Raw genomic sequence first — 17,761 nt, forward strand, 5'->3', positions numbered from 1 at the left:
CCCACTGAATACAAAAACACTAATTCTAAAGGATATATGAACCCCTATGTTCATTGCAGCATTATTTACAATAACCAAATTATGGAACCAGCTCAAGTGTCCATCAATAGATGAATGGATAAAGAAGAGGTGGTATACATATTGAATGGATATTATTCAATTATAAAAAAAAAGGATGAAATCTTGCCATTTGCAACAACATGGATGGAGCTAGAGAGTATAACAATGCTAAGTGAAATAAGTCAGAGAAAGACAAATACCATATGATTTCACTCAAGAAACAGACTTTTTTTTTTTAAGATTTATTTATTTATTTTGGAGGGGAGGGGCAGAAGGAGAGGAAGAGACTGAATCCCAAGCCGACTCTGCTCTGAGCACAGAGCCTGATTCACAGCTCGATCTCATGACCCCAAGATCATGTCCTGAGGAAAAACCAAGAGTCAGATGCCTAACCGACTGAGCCACCAGGTGTCCCAAGAAACAGACTCTTAACTATATAGAACAAACTGTTGGTTACCAAAGGGGAGGTGGGGGTGGGTGGGTGAAAGAGGTGATGGGGATTAAAAAGAACACTTAATCATGATAAGTACTGAGTAATGTAAAGAATTATTTTTTTTAATTAATTAATTTATTTGACAGAGAGAGAGCACAAGCACGGGCAGTGGGAGAGGGAGAAGCAGACTCCCTGCTGAGCCAGGAGCCTAGGACCCTGGGATCATGACCTGAGCCAAAGGCAGATGCTTAACCGACTGATCCACCCAGGTGCCCCAATGTATATAATTATTGAGTCACACTCAATAGTTTCACTAATTAGTTTCACTAATATATTCATAATTAGTTTCACTAATGTAACACTGTATGTTAACTATACTGGAATTAAAATTAAAAACTTAAAAATTACCAGGGACAAACAAAATATAATGGGATCTTAATGTGTTTGTGAATCTGCAACTTACTGTTCTAGATTAAAATATTTTTCATTTAAAAAAAAAGAAAGAGGGGTGTCTGGGTGGCTCAGTCATTAAGCGTCTGCCTTCGGCTCAGGTCATGCTACCAGGGTTCTGGGATCGAGCCTTGCATCGGGCTCCTTGCTCAGCAGGAAGCCTGCTTCTCCCTCTCCCACTGCCCTGCTTGTGTTCCCTCTCTGCCTGTGTCTCTGTCAAATAAGTAAATAAAATCTTTAAAAAAAAAGAAAGAAAGAAAGAAAGAAAGAAAAAGAAATAAAAAAGGAGCGCCTTGGTGGCTCAGTCAGTTAAGCGTCTGACTCTTGATGTCAGCTCAGGTCATGATCTTAGGGTCATAAGACCTAGCCCTATATCTGTCACACTGGGTGTGGAGCCTGCTTGGGATTCTCTCTCTCTCTCTCCCTCTGCCCCTCCCACCCCCACTCTCTCCCTCTCTAAAAAAAGAAAGAAAAGAAAAAAAATTTTGTCATTTTTCTAAGTCAGTCTCTGCCTTCTCCTTTTTTAATGAAAGCTCTGTGCCCAACATGGGGCTTGAACTCACAACCCCAAGATCAAGAGTTGCATGCCCTACTAACTGAATGACCCAAATGCCCCAATAATGTCTTTTTTTTTTTTTAACATCTGCACAGATTAGATGAAGATGTGCAGATTTGTTCACTTTGCTATTGGCAGAACATGTAAGCTGTTTCCAACATTCAATAAATACAAAAATGCTGCAATAAATATCCTGGTGTTTTTATTTTTATGCACTCATACTATCATTTCCATAGGCTTGGTTATAGGTTATTTCTTCTTGTCATCAGGGGGAAAAATCATTTAATACAGAGAGATAGCAGAGGGTAAGGCTAGGAGTTTCCGTAGCCAGGCTTTCTGGATTCAAAGCCCACTTCTGTTGTTTACCAGCTGTGTGGCCTTGTATAGTTACTTAATCTCTTATAGGCCTTGTTTTCCCCATTTACAAAGTGGAGACAATAACATTATGTCCCTTGTAGGGTTGTTAGGAGGATTAAGTGAGTTAGTAACTATAAAGCACTTAAAATGATGCCTGCACATGGTAAGCTCTGTGTATTTGTAAGTCAATTAAAATATATGTTCCTTTTGTTTTCCCCTAGAATGCTACCTCTTTTTAATTTTTTTGTTTCCTCTTTATTATATAACAAAAACATAATTTATCACGTAGCAAAAAATATAGGAACAAAGTTAAATTATTTTGAGTTTTAAAAGGCTTAAGTAAATAACTATAGCGATTGCTCTTCCCATAGATATTAGGTTAAATGATGACATAATTCAAAATTTAAAAAACATTTTTCTTTCTTTCTTTCTTTCTTTCTTTTCTTTCTTTCCTTCTTTCTTTCTTCTTCCTTCCTTCCTTCCTTCCTTCCTTCCTTCCTTTCTTTCTTTCCTTCTTTCTTTCTTTTATTCATTCATTCATTCATTAGCAGGGGGAGAGGCAAAGGGAGAGGGAGAGAGAAAATCCCAAGCAGGCTCCATGCCCAGTGTGGAGCCCAATGTGGGGTTCAATCCCACAACCCTGAGATCATGACCTGAGTCGAAATCAAGAGTTGGATACTTAACTGACTGAGCCACCCATGTGCCCCCAAATTTAAAAACATTTCTATCAGATTGTTTCAAAATACTATATTGTTTCCTTTATCCTCCTAAACCTCCCATATATTTTTATTATGGGATTTTTAAACACACATGAAAGTATAGACACTAGTATAATGAATCCCCATGTACCTATTACCCAGATTCAGTAATTATCCTCAATGCATGGCCAAAGGTATTTCATCTCACTCTACCCACTATCCCTTCAAATTACTTTTTTTTTTTTTTAAAGATTTTATTTATTTATTTGATAGAGACAGATAGTGACAGAGATAGCGCGAGAGAGCACAAGCAGGGGGAGAGGCAAAGGGAGAGGGAGAAGCAGGCTCCCCGTGGAGCAGGGAACCCAACGTGGGGCTCGATCCCAGGACCCTGAGATCATGACCTGAGCTGAAGGCAGACGCTTAACTGACTGAGCCACCCAGGCGCCCCTCAAATTACTTTTTTAAAGATTTTTTTAATTTATTTTTTTTTATTATTTTTTTAAGATTTTTATTTATTTATTCATGAGAGACAGAGGGAGAGAGAGAGAAGCAGAGGGAGAAGCAGGCTCCCAAGGAGCAGGGAGCCCGATGTGGGACTCGATCCCAGGACTCTGGGATCATGACCTGAGCTGAAGGCAGACACTTAACCATCTGAGCCACCCAGGCGCCCCTAAAGATTTTATTTATTTTTTAAAAGTAGACTCTACACCCCCCTCCCCAAAAGTAAACTTTGCACCCCATGTGGGGCTCAAACTTATGACCAAGATCAAGAATCAGATGCCCTACTGACTGCACCAGTCAATTATTTTGAAGCAAATCCTAGTTATATCATTTCATCTGTAAATGTTTTTGTGTGCTTCTCTAAGTGATAAGGACTCTTTTTAAGAAAATATAACCATTACACCATTATCATAGATAAAATAAAAACAATTAACAATAATCCCCTCCTCGCAAATATCCAGAAGGAGACACTTCAAATTATACAACTTATTATGTATGTTTTTCCCTTAATGCATATTTTGAAATCTGTAATTAGAGCATATAATTCCTTACAAAGGTTAGGTCCTTGAAAGTTTTTTATTGAACAAGTTTTTATAAAGCAGATCATACTCTTTCTGTAAGCCTACAAAGCAACTATTATATACCCAAGTATGCTAAAGAAGAATAATAAACTATCTATCTGCAAGAGTAATTTTCCTCAAGATGAAGGATACAGGATATTTACAAATAGCAAATTATAGAAGGGTTTTTTAGTCTTGGAGCAAGAAAACTATCTAGGAACATAAAGCACACAACTTTTACAACTATAATTTGGTTTTTGTTTTCACTACCAAGGGATATATATTGGATACAGTGAATCTTGTAACAAATTGTCAAAATTCTAGAATTTATTTTTAAATGCATTATTTTTTAAATCTTTGGAAGTGAGTCCTAGATGACAGTATTACTAATAATTTGTCATCTCAAGCTAGTCTTGTTTTTTAACTCTTAATTTTGAAATAAGCTTAGACATAAAAAAAAAGTTGCAAATAAAATAAGAGTTCCTATATATATCCTTCATGCAATTTCCCCAAATGTTATTACTGGGATGCCATAGTTGAAGTAAGTGAATTTCAAGAAGGCATTTGACAAGATTTCCTTTATTATTATTATTTTTAAAGATTTTATTTATTTATTTGACAGAGAGAGACACATTGAGAGAGGGAACACAAGCAGGGGGAGTGGGAGAGGGAGAAGCAGGCTTCCCGCGGAGCAGGGAGCCCGATGCGGAGCTCGATCCCAGGACCCCGGGATCATGACCTGAGCCGAAGGCAGACGCTTATCGACTAAGCCACCCAGGTGCCCCTGACAAGATTTCCTTTAAAATCTTAGGTACAAGTTGCTCAATTGGTTAAGCATCTGTCTTCAGCTCAGGTTATGATCTCAAGGTCCTGGGATTGAACCCCACGTTGAACCCCATGACAGGCTCCAGGTGGGGTTCCCTGCTCAGCAGGGAGTCTGCTTCTCCATCTCCTTCTGCCCCTTCCCCACTTCGTGTGTGTATTTTCGTGCTCTCTCTCAAATAAATAAATAAAAATATTTAAAAAATTTTAAAAATATGTTAGATACAAATATGTTCATTCTTCTTTTTATTTATTTTTATTTTTTATTTTATTTTTTATTTTTTTTAAGATTTTATTTATTCATTTGAGACACAGAGATAGAGAGAGAGAGAGAGAGAGAGCAGGGGCAGGGGGAGAGGCAGAGGGAGAAGGAGAAGCAGGCTCCCTGATGAGCCAGGAGCCCGATGTGGGTCCCAGGACCCTGGAATCATGACCTGAGCCGAAGGCAGACACAACCATCTGGGCCACCCAGGCGCCCCCAAATATGTTCATTCTGTACTACAAAAATCAATTTTGATTTTCATTTTCCTAATATTGCCACTTTTTTTTAAAGATCTTTATTTATTTATTTGACAGAGACAGAGAGAACATGAGCAGGGGGAGCAGCAGGCAGAGGGAGAGGGAGAAGCATGCTCCCCATTGAGCAGGGAGCCCGAAGTGGGGCTTGATCCCAGGACTCTGGGATCATGACCCTAGGTGAAGGCAGATGCTTAACCAAGTGAGCCACCCAGGTGCGCCATATTGCCACTTTTTAAATGAAAGTATATTAAAATTCTTATTGCCAAGAAAGAGATAAGTGGGTCAGATGATAATGTTGTTAGATAAAGTCATAAGGTAAAGTCCTAGTTACCTGAATAACTATACCCAGAAAATGTTACTTAATGGATAAATAACTTCTTGGTGAAAGGTTTGTAATATGCCAGAGCCTTCGTGTTGGCCATGTACTGTTGAACACCTTTATCTAATTCACTTTTTTTTCCCTAAGATTTTATTTATTTATTTGTCAGAGAAGAGAGCATAACCAGGGGAAACAGCAGGCAGAGGGAGAAGCAGACCCCCTGCTGAGCAAGGAGCCCGATGTGGGGCTCAATCCCAGGACCCTGGGATCATGACCTGAGCCAAAGGCAGACACCTAACCAACTGAGCCAGCCAGGCGCCCTTATCTAACTGACTTCTAACAAAGAATTTGAGGGTATGGATGATACATTGTAGTATCTGATGATATTCAAAGAGATTGAGACAGAACGAACAAAATTATGTTAATAAGTTTAAATATTAAGGACAAAATATCATATTAAAAGATTGAAGGGAGGCTGCCTTGGAAGTTCAGGGAACAAGACATTAGGACTTTAGTTTACTGCAAACTCTTTGTGAGCCAAAACAGTGATGTGATTACCATGCTCCTAACTCAGAGCAAAAAAGATTACACTCCTCTGTTCTGGTCTGATCTCATTTGAAGCACTGTTTTAGACTTAGAAATCAGTTAATTAACATGGAGAAGCTGGAACATGCCCAAGGTGTGTAAAACAGTTGAATGGACTCGACTTGTTTTGCCTGGAGAAGAGAGGACATGGGAAAATAACTGTTGTCTTCAGTTGCTTCATGACCTGTCCTATAAAGAGGGAGCTGACCTAGCAGGCCACACAAAACAGCAGAACTCATAATACAGTAATATTAATAGCTGGCTTTTTTTGAATATTTAATATATGATATGCATTTTACATGCATTATCTTGTTTAGTATAATCATTCAATGAGGGCCTTAGTTTCTATTATTATCTTGGTCTTACAGAATAGTAAAGTTCAGAAAAGACCAAGGTCACACAGATAACATGTCAAAGTAGTTAATATGCATAATGAAGTAATACTTGTAATACGTTTAGAAAAGTGTTAGGACACGATAAATGTCCAATAAAATCTAGCTGCAATAATAATAAGTGTTACTATAATTATACTTAAATATTATTATTATTGTATTGACTTACGCCAATGGCTCTCAGCCTTGGCTACACATTAAAGTCTCGTAGAGCACTTTAAAAAATACTGATGGTTGGATCTTACCTTTAGAGATTCTGACTGAAGTGGTCTGAGATATGGCCTGGGCATCTGACATTTTAAAGATTTATATATCTGAGAGAGAAAGAGAGAACACGAACGGGAGGGGCAGAGGGACAGGGAGACAGAATCCTAAGCATACTCCTTGCTGAGTGCAGAGCCTGAATCAGGGTTTGATCCCATAAGCCTGAGACCATGACCTGAGTGGAAACCAAGAGTCAGTCGCCCAACCAACTGCGCTACCCAGGCACTCTTGCATCTGACTTATTTATTTATTTACGATTTTATTTATTTATTTGAGAGAGAGAGAGAGAGCACGAGCACAGGGGAGGGGTAGAGGAAGAGGGAGAAGCAGATTCTCCGCTGAGCAGGGAGCCTGATGTGGGGCTGGATCCCAGGACCCTGGGATCATGACCGGAGCCGAAGGTAGCCACTTAACCAACTGGGCCACCCAGGTGCCCCATGGCATCTGACATTTTAAAAGCTCCCCAGGTTGGGGCACCTGGTTGGCTCAGTCGTTAAGCATCTGTCTTCGGCTCCTGTCATGATCCCAGGGTCCTGGGATCGAGCCCCGCATCGGGCTTCCTGCTCAGCGGGAGGTCTGCTTCTCCCTCTCCCACTCCCCTGCTTGTGTTCCCTCTCTCACTGGCTCTCTCTCTGTCAGATGAATAAATAAAATCTTCTAAAAATAAGATAAAATAAAAAGTAAAAGCTCCCCAGGTGAAGAAAAATTTACAAGAATACATCTGATAGGGCGCCTGGGTGGCTCAGTTGGTTAAGCGACTGCCTTCAGCTCAGGTCATGATCCTGGAGTCCCAGGATCGAGTCCCGCATCGGGCTCCCGGCTCAGCGGGGAGTCTGCTTCTCCCTCTGACCCTCTTCCCTCTCCTGCTCTCTCTCATTCTCTCTCTCAAATAAATAAATAAAATCTTTAAAAAAAAACAATATATTACCATTATATACCTATTAGAATGGGCAAAATCCAAAACAATGATAAGACCAAATGCTGATGAGAATGTGGAGCAACAGTAACTCTCATTCATTGCTTATGGGAATGCAAAATGGTATAGCTACTTTGGAAGACAGTTGGGCACTTATAAAACTAAACATATTCTGGGGCGCCCGGGTGGCTCAGTCAGTTATGCTTTTGACTTCAGCTCAGGTCATGATCTTAGGGTCTTGGGATCAGCCCCAAGTTGGGCTCCAGCAGGGGAGTCTGCTTGTCTCTCACCTTCTCCCTCTCACACTGCCCCGCCCCAGCTCGTGCTCTTGCTCTTGCTCTCTCTCTCACTCTCAAATAAATAAATAAAAACTTAAGAAAAAAAAAACCCACTAAACATATTCTTACCATATGATCCAGAAATCATGCTCCTTGGTTGTTTATCCAAATGAGTTGAAAGCTTATGTCCACATAAAAACCTGCACATGAAAAAAGAAAAAACTACACATGAATATTTATTTTTTAAATGTTTTAATTATTTATTCATGAGAGTCAGAGAGAGAGAGAGAGGCAGAGGCAGAGGGAGAAGCAGGCTCCCCGCCTAGAAGGAAGCCCAATGTGTAACTTGATCCCAGGACCCTGGAATCATGACCTGAGCCGAAGGCAGACGCTTAACCATCTGAGCCACCCAGGCGCCCCTACACATGGATATTTAGAGCAGCTTTATTCCTATTGCCAAAATTTGGGAGCATCCTAGATGTTCTTCAGTAGGTAGATGGATTAATAACCTGTGGTACATCCAGACAATAGAATATTATTCAGTCCTAAAAGAAATGAGTTATTAAACCCTGAAAAGACATGGAAGAACCTTAAATGCATATTATTAGGTGACAGAAGCCAATCCAAAAAGGCTACATAGTGGGGCACCTGGGTAGTTCAGATGGTTGAGTGTCTGCCTTCAGCTCGGGTCGTGATCCCAGGGTCTTGGGATTGAGCCCCATGTCGGGCTCCTGGCTCAGTGGGGAGCCTGCTTCTCCTTCTCCCACTGCTTCTCTCCCTCTTGTGCTCTCTCTGTATCTCTGTGTCTCAAATGAATAGATGAAATCTTTAAACAAACAAACAAACAAACAAACAAAAACAAAAAGGCTACATACTATATGATTCCAACTGTATAACATTCTGGAAAAGGCAAAACTATGAACACAGTAAATAAGATTTGTGGTTACTAGGGCTACAAGGGAGGGAGAACTGAATAGATGGAATACAGGTGATCTTTAAGGCAGTGAAACTATTCTGTATGATACTATAATGATGAAAATGTGTCATGGTACATTTCATTTGCCAAAGCCTATAGAATGTACAACACCAAGAGTGAATCCTAATGTAAACCATGGGCTTTGAGTGACAGTGGTATGTCAATGCAGATTCATTAATTGTAACAAATATACTAGGCTGGTGGGAGATTTTTTTTTTTTAAGATTTTATTTATTTTGACAGAGAGAGAGCACAAGCTAACCTGGGGGAGCGGGAGAGGGAGAAGTAGGCTTTCTGCTGAGTAGAAGCCCAATGTGGGGCTGATCCCAGGACTCTGGGATCATGACCTGAGCCAAAGGCAGACACTTTACTGACTGAGCCACCCAGGAGCCTCTGGTCAGGGATGTTGAAAGTGAAGAAGGCTGTGCATGTATAAGGGTAGGAAGGTATATGGAAACTGTACTTTCTGCTCAATTTGCTGTACCTAAAAACGGCTCTAAAAAATAGTTTATTTTTTTCTTTAAAATTTTTTATTATGTTAATCACCATACATTACATCATTAGTTTGTGATGTAGTGTTCCATGATTCATTGTTTGTGCATAACACCCAGTGCTCCACGCAGAACGTGCCCTCTTTAATACCCATCACCAGGCTAACCCATCCCCCTACCCCCTTCCCTCTAGAACCCTCAGTTTGTTTAAAAAATAGTTTTTTTTTTTTTTTAAATGTTCCCCGGGGCGCCTGGGTGGCTCAGTCATTAAGCGTCTGCCTTTGGCTCCGGTCATGATCCCAGTGTCCTGGGATCCAGCCCCACATTGAGCCCCGCATCGGGCTCCCTGCTTGGTGGGAAGCCTGCTTCTCCCTCCCCCATTCCCCCTGCTTGTGTTCCCTCTCTCACTTTCTCTCTGTCAATAAATAAATAAAATCATTAAAAAAAATGTTCTCCAATGAATCTAAAACGCAGCTAAGGTTGAGAACTACTGGCCTAGGTTTTTGCATGCATAATTGCCTTAAATTCTCCTAACATCCATCTGATTAGGTAGCTGTGGTTATCCTACTTTACATATAAAGAAACTGAGGTTTGGAAGAATTAAATAATTTGCCAAGTTCACCAAGCTAGTAAAATGGGAACTGGTTTTCACACATTGCTCAGCCAACTCTCATGTGTATAGCCTTTTACCATACCACCTTTTAATAATTGAAGCTGGTAGATCAAAGTAAAATGCATTGCCTCATGAAGTAATAATTTCCAACACTGGAAATATTATAGAAGAATCTGGATAGGGGCGCCTGGGTGGCTCAGTTGGTTAAGCGACTGCCTTCGGCTCAGGTCATGATCCTGGAGTCCCGGGATCGAGTCCCACATCGGGCTCCCTGCTCAGCAGGGAGTCTTCTTCTCCCTCTGACCCTCTTCCCTCTCGTGCTCTCTATCTCTCATTCTCTCTCTCTCAAATAAATAAATAAAATCTTAAAAAAAAAGAAGAATCTGGATAACAAGTCAGGGATGGCACAGACAAATGACTACGCTGTTTTTTTGTTTTTGTCTTTGTTTTGTTTTCAACATGAAGGAAGGTAGAATAGGTTATCTCTCTCTCTCTTTTTTAGTTTCTTTCTTTATTTAAGTAATCTCTACACCCAATGTGGGGCTTGAACTCACAACCCTGAGATCAAGAGTGGCATGCTTCGGCTACTGAGCTAGTCAGGCACCCCAGGTTATTTTGAATATTCCTTCAGACTCTAAGAGCCCAAGAGTTGAAGGACTAGGTTTGAGAACTAGACCTGTCCTTTACTAGCTGTGAGAGCAGGAGCAAGTCACCTAACTTGTCTGAGCTTTTTCTCTTATGTAAAATAATGCTTATGATAACACAGTTAGATCATTTTTCATATATAGTAAATAATATAGGAGGATTAAATAATTTTTGTTAAAGTCTCTTGCGAACTGTAAATCTTTATAGAAATCAATTTTATGGTTTTTTAATTTTTTAAAGTAAGCTCTATGTCCAACATGGGGCTTGAACTCACAACCCTAATATCAAAAGTCACATACCCTACTGACTGAGACAGCCAGGCACCCTTATAGAAATCACTTTTAACATGAAGATGGCTAATAATCCTAACACCTGCATCACATCACAGTGCTCCTTTGTTTACAACATCCAAAGCCTCCCCATTGCCCAAAGAACAAACTTCAGACTCCTTACCATGGTGTTCAAGATTGTTAGCAAACTAATTCCAATTAACCTCAATGTTCTCTTCCAGCCACTAACTCTACCCGAGGTTCCAGCCAAATTTCATTTCCTACTGTTCCAAAATGGCCACACTCTTTCATAGTTACAGCTTCTCAGAAGTTGAGAGAAGCCAGAGAAAGTCCCATTTCCAGTTAAAAGTTGAAGAAATGCCCAGACATTTTTTGTAGCATGTTTGAAATGTTTACATCTAATGATGCTTTTAATAGATAAAAAACGTGATGCCATGTAACTGTGTTATTCATAAGGTTTATTTTAAAAATTAATTCATAGTAATGTCAGTGGGATAAGAGTTTAAATTTGAATGCTGTCTTTCTTTCTGAACCTGTGAATCAATCCCAGTTAACTGTGTATATATTGAAGATACTTCATAAAAGTGGGGCCTATGCCCAAATGGTGACCTCTTCCCTGTTTCCCAAAAAGGAGCCCTCTTCACACTTCTGTGCCTCTCCACCTGGTCTTCCTAATGTCTGGCCAGCTCCAACTGAACATTTGAGATCTAGTTCACACATCATTTTTTGTTTTTAAAGATTTTATTTATTTATTTGACAGAGAGTGAGACACAGTGAGAGAGGGAACACAAGCAGGGGGAGTGGGAGAGGGAGAAGCAGGCTTCCCGCTGAGCAGGAGCCCGATGCGGGGCTCGATCCCAGGACCCTGGGATCATGACCTGAGCCAAAGGCAGACGCTTAATGACTGAGCCACCCAGGCCCCCACACAGCATTTTTGAAGCCTTCTGACATGCCATTACCTCCTTGATGTTCTCAGTGTAGTTGACAATATTGCTGTGATAAGTATTATCATGGAGGAAGACAAGTGAAGTGGTTCACATCTACCTTCTCCTAGACTTTTTTTTTTTAAAGATTTTATTTATTTATTTGAGAGAGAGTGAGAGAAAGTGCACAAGAGGGGGTAGGGTCAGAGGAAGAAGCAGACTCCTCACTGAGCAGGGACCCCGACGTGGGACTCGATCCCAGAACTCCAGGATCACGACCCGAGCCGAAGGCAGTCACCCAACCAACTGAGCCACCCAGGCGCCCTCTCCTAAACTTTTATATAGTTTATCGAAGATGAAGTCTGTGACTCACTGTGCCTTCTGGTACATAGCAATTCCCAATGGCCATTCTTCTTTTTTTTTTAAGATTGATTTATTTATTTGAGAGAGAGAGAGAACATGAGCCGGGGGAGGGGCAAACGGAGAGGGAGAGAGAGAATCCTCAAGCAGACTCCCTGCCTAGCAGCATCTGCTATGAGAGGCTTGATCCAAGGACCCTGAAATCACCTGTGCTGAAGTCAGGTACTTAACTGACTGAGCCACCCAAGCGCCCCCCAATGGCCATTATTCTTATATTTTGACATGGAGGTGAAATATTAACATGTAAACATACCCTGGTTGCTTGGGATATATATTCAGGTATGGTCAGTTGCCTTCACAAGATCTTCTGCTTTGTTAGGGGTTTATTCTTTTACTTGAATGTTCTTGTTCTGGAATTTCATATTTTAATTTAAAATAACATAATAATGAAATCACAATAAAAGTCATAGCACTTTTTGGATAAGGTTTCTTTAAAGCATACTACAAGTCATTTATTTTGGGGTATATGTGGGGTGCTGCGAATAAAGATGGTGGGGGAATAAAGGAAAATATGCCTTAAAAAATTAAGTGTAGTGTCTTCTAACTTTTCTATTTTCTGTTAATAGCATAATCACTTTCTTAGCTTCCAAGTCCTCTCTGCAGGTTAAAAAATAAGAATTGTCGGGGCACCTGCGTGGCTCAGTCAGTTAAGCGTCTGCCTTCAGCTCAGGTCATGATTGGGATTGAGTCCCGCGCAGGGCTCTCTGCTCAGCTCAGTTAAGTGTCTGCCTTCAGCTCAGGTCATGATCCCAGGGTCCTGGGATTGAGTCCCGGGGGCAGGGCTCTCTGCTCAGCGGGGAGCCTGCTTCCTCTTCCTCTGCTCCCCCTGCTCGTGCTCTCTTGCTCACTCTCACTCTATCTTAAATAAGTAAAAATCTCTTAAAAAAATAAAGAATAAAAAAGAATTGAAGTTAATATTTAAATTCTGATCTGTCTTTTTAAAAAATGATTGTTAGATTTAGCTCTTCTTCATTCTTATTGCCAATAACTAGGCCCTTCCTTCCTCCACCATTAGCGGATTTCAGCAACCTCCCAGCTAATTGTCTTGTCTAGGTAGCTCCTTTTAGCCATTCTATCAATCTTTCTAAGACTGATTTTTCCCCTCAGTGTTCTAATCCAAAACTTGTTGCTTATCTAAGCCAAAATTCTGCAGCTGGCATGCAAGGCCCTGCATGCTTTAGTCCCTACCTTGTCTCCCCTTCATTGCTTAATGCAGGTTCTTTGCTTGGGGCACAGTTCCCCTTTCCTTTGTCAGAAGATATCAGGCTTTGCTTGTATTCTTTGCCCTCCCTTGCACTGTCCATATCCCACCCACTCTTCACAGTCCATAAAGACCCTCCTCCTTGAAGATTTTATTGGCAGCTCCACATCATAGTCATAGCTCCCAAACAATTATTGTCACGTGTTGTAGATGTGACAAGATAGTAGAATCCTCTACCCTTTTCTCTTGATTTGAACTGCTAACAGGAAACCTAGGGACCGTGACCTGTGACAGTGGGATATGTGCCTATATATATTTGAAGTGCAAATCTGTAATTTCCAAAATACTGGTTCTTCAAGCATATGCAGATTGCTTGAAGGAACACAGCTCAAATACTATTATGTAATATTCATTTTTGTTATAAAAGATGAAAAGGGGAGAGTACAGTGAGAGTGTCTGAGGTATGGGTTTACTTATCTCCCAAACCAAGGGATTCATTTCTTTATTTAAAAAAAGCTATATTCACATTTCCAATTAACTACATCCGAAAAATCTCCAAGGAGGACTTATAAGCAGGCCTATTTTATTCTCAAACCGTGTGAAACACAAAACGTTTGAAGGGGACTAACCACGGAGGTACTTGAGACCACAACCCACAGGAAAAAGAGTCAAAAGCACCCTCTCAGCGGTGCGGCTTACCGGGACGCCACTGGGCCTGAATTTACGCTTTTTGGAGCCTCAGTTCTCTCATCAGTGCAACGGAGACAATGCTTGAAAATATTTACTTCCCGGGGTTGTGGTGAAAGGTTTTTCCTTCTGGTGAACTGCGGGCGGTTTGCCTCCTAAGACCCCAGGGAGATGCTTTTCCTCCCGCGACGCACTTCCGTGCGCGAGTAGGGCTGCCCCGCGGGGAAGGGGGAGCTCGCGGCGGAGTACGGGCTGCCCGGCCCGCCGGGGTTCGGCAAGGACAGGTTGGCCACAGCTATGACGTGTAGCGTGGGGGCCTAACAGCAGGAGCACGCCAAGTGTGTAGGCACGGTGCAAAACAGGCTGAGCGTGCGTGCACCAGTGTGCGGGCGTACGACAGAGAAGCGACAGCTGACTAAGGCGTCCGAGGCCCGCAGGGCCAGAGAGTCCTAGTAGTGGCGGCCACGGATACCGCCGCCCGGCTCCCCAGGTTGGGGCTACTGCACCGCCGGCCGACCGGTCTCCGCAGCGCCCCACCTGGCGGCCGGTGGGGTCGCTGCCGGGAGAGTCGATTTGCTCCGCCTCCACCGAGCTCGGCTGCCCTCCGCAGCTTCCCCTCCTCGCTCTCGCCCGACCCTCCTCCCTTCCCCCTCCGGGATCGCGATGGACGCGGCCACCCCCAGCCGCAGCCGCCGGCAGCACCTCGCGGGCCTCTGAGCTGCGGGCCTGAGGAGCCGCGTGCCGGGGACCGGACGTGCGCTGGCTGCCGCCGGTCGGGGGAACCTCTCGCTTCCCTGTCACCAGGTCCCCGCGGAGGAAGGGGAGGGACGAGGCGCGGCTTTTCCTGTGCCGCTTGCCCGGCTCGACCTGCGCGGCCTGCGGCTTCCTGGTAACTCGAGGGCCGCGGCCGGGCCTGGCTCTGCCCGCGGCCTGCTTGGAGCTGGACCGGAGCGGTTTGGGACGACAAGCCCGGGTAAGAGCTTGAGGGACAGAGAGGCGGAAGCGCCTTAGGCGGTCGGAACGGCCAGGCCTGGGGGCCGGACCCGGGATGCCCGGCGGCGTGCGGGGAGCGAGACCCCGGCTCCGGGTGAGGTCGGCCGGGCTGCTGCGGACTAACCCGCTTAGCCCCTTTGTTCCCCTCCCCCGGCCCTGCCGGCGGTGGGGCCCGCCTTGTTCGAGCCGGAGCCTGGCTTGCCCGAACCGGAGCCCAGGGCGGGCCCCCCTTGCCCTTGAGAAGGGTTCGCCTCCTGGTGGGGCCAGGGACGTCCCCCCGAGCCTCGAAGTTCCGGACGCCGCTCCCGAGAGACCCGCCGCCCTGCTCGGCCCGGCGGCCTGCTCTGGGCACGGAGGCTTGCTGCCTCTCCTCCAGAACTTCCCCCTCCTAGACACAGGTAGCTAACTTAGCAAGGTTTGGTGCCAGGAAACCAGAGCGCAGTGCCTGCACTTCCCGGCGCGGCGCTCGACTGGGCCCGGAGTGTTGGGTCATCCTTGCTGGTCGCCGCCGTTGAGTGCCCACCGGGACCGGCGGCTGGATTCACACACCTGCATCTGGGTTACCTGGGATCCAAAGCTGTCCTTCCGTCGGGGCGCCTCCGGGCTTTTGTAATGACTTGCCTCTTGGGGCTGCTTCTCAATTTTGTATTATTATTATTATTATTATTATTATTATTATTATTATTTTAAACCAACAGCCCCATTCTGTGGGGATGGGGAAAGAGGGCCATAGATTGGCCTGTATGCGGATCCGTAAGGTGTTAGTCCATTGCATTTACTTTTAGCATTTCTTTTTAAACTTTTAAGAGTTGCCAAGACAGCCAGAATTCTTAACCACGCCTTTATTCATAGATACAACTTGTACCTAATTATTGTTTGTGTGTGGATGTCTTAAGGAGCAGTAAGTAAATTGGGAAGTCAGCAGAATTTGTGGAATTGGAGATCATTTCAAAGCAGAAACTTAATTTGAAGGGGGACTGGACACAGTGCTTAGAATCATCTCAAAATACTGAATCTAACACTTACCTGAAGATCAGTTTTGGGTGGAGGACGGGGGAAGAAGTTTGCTGGGGGAAAAAAAAAAAGACCTTTAGTAAGGTGTTCTTTGACTTTTGGCACAGACTTTGGTGATAGCAGTAGTGGGATCTGAAGTTTGACTGTGTTTGACAAAGACAGCTCTGGTTTCCAGTTAAGTAGCAACCTAATCAGCTTATACTCTAGCGCAAAACTGGTTTTTATTTAGTATGATATATGAATGTTAAACTGGGGAAATAAAGTTGAAAAACTGCATTAAAGTACTCTCTTAAACATACTTATGAGTCTTTTCTGATTCCTAGGAGGACACCAAGAACATTTGGTTCTAGCTGATGTAAAAGAAAATTTTTTAAACCCAAGCTGATCAGTCCTGGATATTTAAAGGACTTTTTCCTTTTACTTTTTTAATTTAAGCAAAGAGGCTTTTAAAAAACCATGGCAGATGTGGATCCTGATACACTGCTGGAATGGCTACAGATGGGACAGGGAGATGAAAGGGATATGCAACTAATAGCCCTTGAACAGCTATGCATGCTGCTTTTGATGTCTGACAACGTGGATCGTTGTTTTGAAACGTAAGTACATCCCTTCATCATCTTTTGGGGTTGCTGTGGTGACATCTGTTTTCAACCATTTGCTGACTTCAGTTTGTGTAGACTTTTCTCTAGTGAGTTTGTAAAATTATCTTTTAAAAAGTTTCTGCAGTTGTGCATTTACACTTTTCTGAGAAATAAACATTGGTAGGTGAAGTAATTCCTGTAATGATAATTGTGATGACACAAATATATGTTTGTTGAATGAATAGGAATTAGGGAATACTAATTTAACCCATAGCTTGTTTGATTCATTTTCAAAATATATTATGAACTGGGAAAATACAAATACTTCTTTAAAGGTACCTGTTTCTGCACCAAGAAATTAACTTGAAATAAACATGAAAATACAGAGGATGATGAACAGTTTCCAGCTGCCCCTTTCTTCATTAGTATTAACTCCTATGATATTGTACTTTCCTTACAGCAAATGATTGCTTTGTAAATTTCAGTTTGGAGGATATAAATTGGGTGTTACTTATGTAGCATATTTTTGGAACAGTAGAAACAGATTTAGTAATTTGGAGTTTAAACAATTTTATTCAGAGGTTTTAATGTAGAATTTGTGTGAAAATGTAAAAGAATTCATTACTAGATTGGCTTCTAATGCTGTTTTTCCTTTTTAACCATTCTTATGAATACAGAACACACTTGGTTTTTACTGTTTATTTTATATTACTTATTTACAATTTTGAATTCTGATAGTAAGTAAATGAAAACAGATTTTCTATATTTTAATGCCATTTTGAGGTAATTAGAAAATGAGATGTTTAAAACTTTGTATAATTATCTTAATTTCGTTGAGGTGGCAATAAAGACTGTTAGTACTAAATGGACAAAGTATCTTTTTCTTTAAGATTTATTTATTAGAGAGAGAGTATGTGCAGGCAAGCATGAGTGGGTGGTGGTGGGGGAGAAGCAGACTCCTTGCTGAGCAGGGAAACCCGTCTCGGGGCTCGATCCAATCCCAGGACCCAGGGATCATGACCTGAGCCGAAGGCAGCCGCTTAACCAACTGAGCCACCCAGGCACCCCTAAACTGACAAAGTATTTTTAATTGTTTTCATTTTTAAATGAATAATTAATGAAGATGAATTAATAAAGTTAATAATTCTTAGTTATAAATCCCATAAGACAATAAAAATCTTAGGATAAAAATCCTTACAAAGTTTCAAAATCACT

General features: G+C 42.4%; 2 protein-coding genes across 17 annotated transcripts in view; one reads left to right on the forward strand and one right to left on the reverse strand.

The window, feature by feature from the left end:
• The window catches only part of LOC114217909 (developmental pluripotency-associated protein 3-like), a 60,412-nt gene extending 44,703 nt beyond the window's left edge, over positions 1-15,709 (reverse strand). For 2 of the 9 annotated variants that reach the window (XR_015768516.1, XM_088024653.1), the window contains exons 1-2: positions 13,971-14,545; positions 7,843-7,913 (exon numbers count right to left, since the gene is read on the reverse strand). The gene's annotated coding sequence lies outside the window, so the exon portion shown is untranslated. Of the gene's footprint in view, positions 1-7,842; positions 7,914-12,323; positions 12,410-13,970; positions 14,546-15,500 lie in introns of those variants that run through there. The other 7 variants (XR_015768518.1, XM_088024655.1, XR_015768517.1 and 4 more) reach the window with 6 other exon arrangements.
• The window catches only part of HECTD1 (HECT domain E3 ubiquitin protein ligase 1), an 88,315-nt gene continuing 85,124 nt past the window's right edge, over positions 14,571-17,761 (forward strand). For 4 of the 8 annotated variants that reach the window (XM_088024650.1, XM_088024652.1, XM_028114901.2 and 1 more), the window contains exons 1-2: positions 14,571-14,931; positions 16,401-16,561. In XM_088024650.1, the coding sequence (XP_087880776.1) occupies positions 16,422-16,561 (140 nt within the window). In that variant the 5' untranslated portion in view covers positions 14,571-14,931; positions 16,401-16,421. The remainder of the gene's footprint in view (positions 14,932-16,400; positions 16,562-17,761) is intronic. The other 4 variants (XM_028114897.2, XM_028114900.2, XM_088024651.1 and 1 more) reach the window with 1 other exon arrangement.

This window comes from Eumetopias jubatus, unplaced genomic scaffold (genome assembly GCF_037043125.1).
Source record: "Eumetopias jubatus isolate StellerSeaLion01/CBP00866 unplaced genomic scaffold, mEumJub1_p1.0 scaffold_7, whole genome shotgun sequence".
NCBI lineage: Eukaryota > Metazoa > Chordata > Mammalia > Carnivora > Otariidae > Eumetopias > Eumetopias jubatus.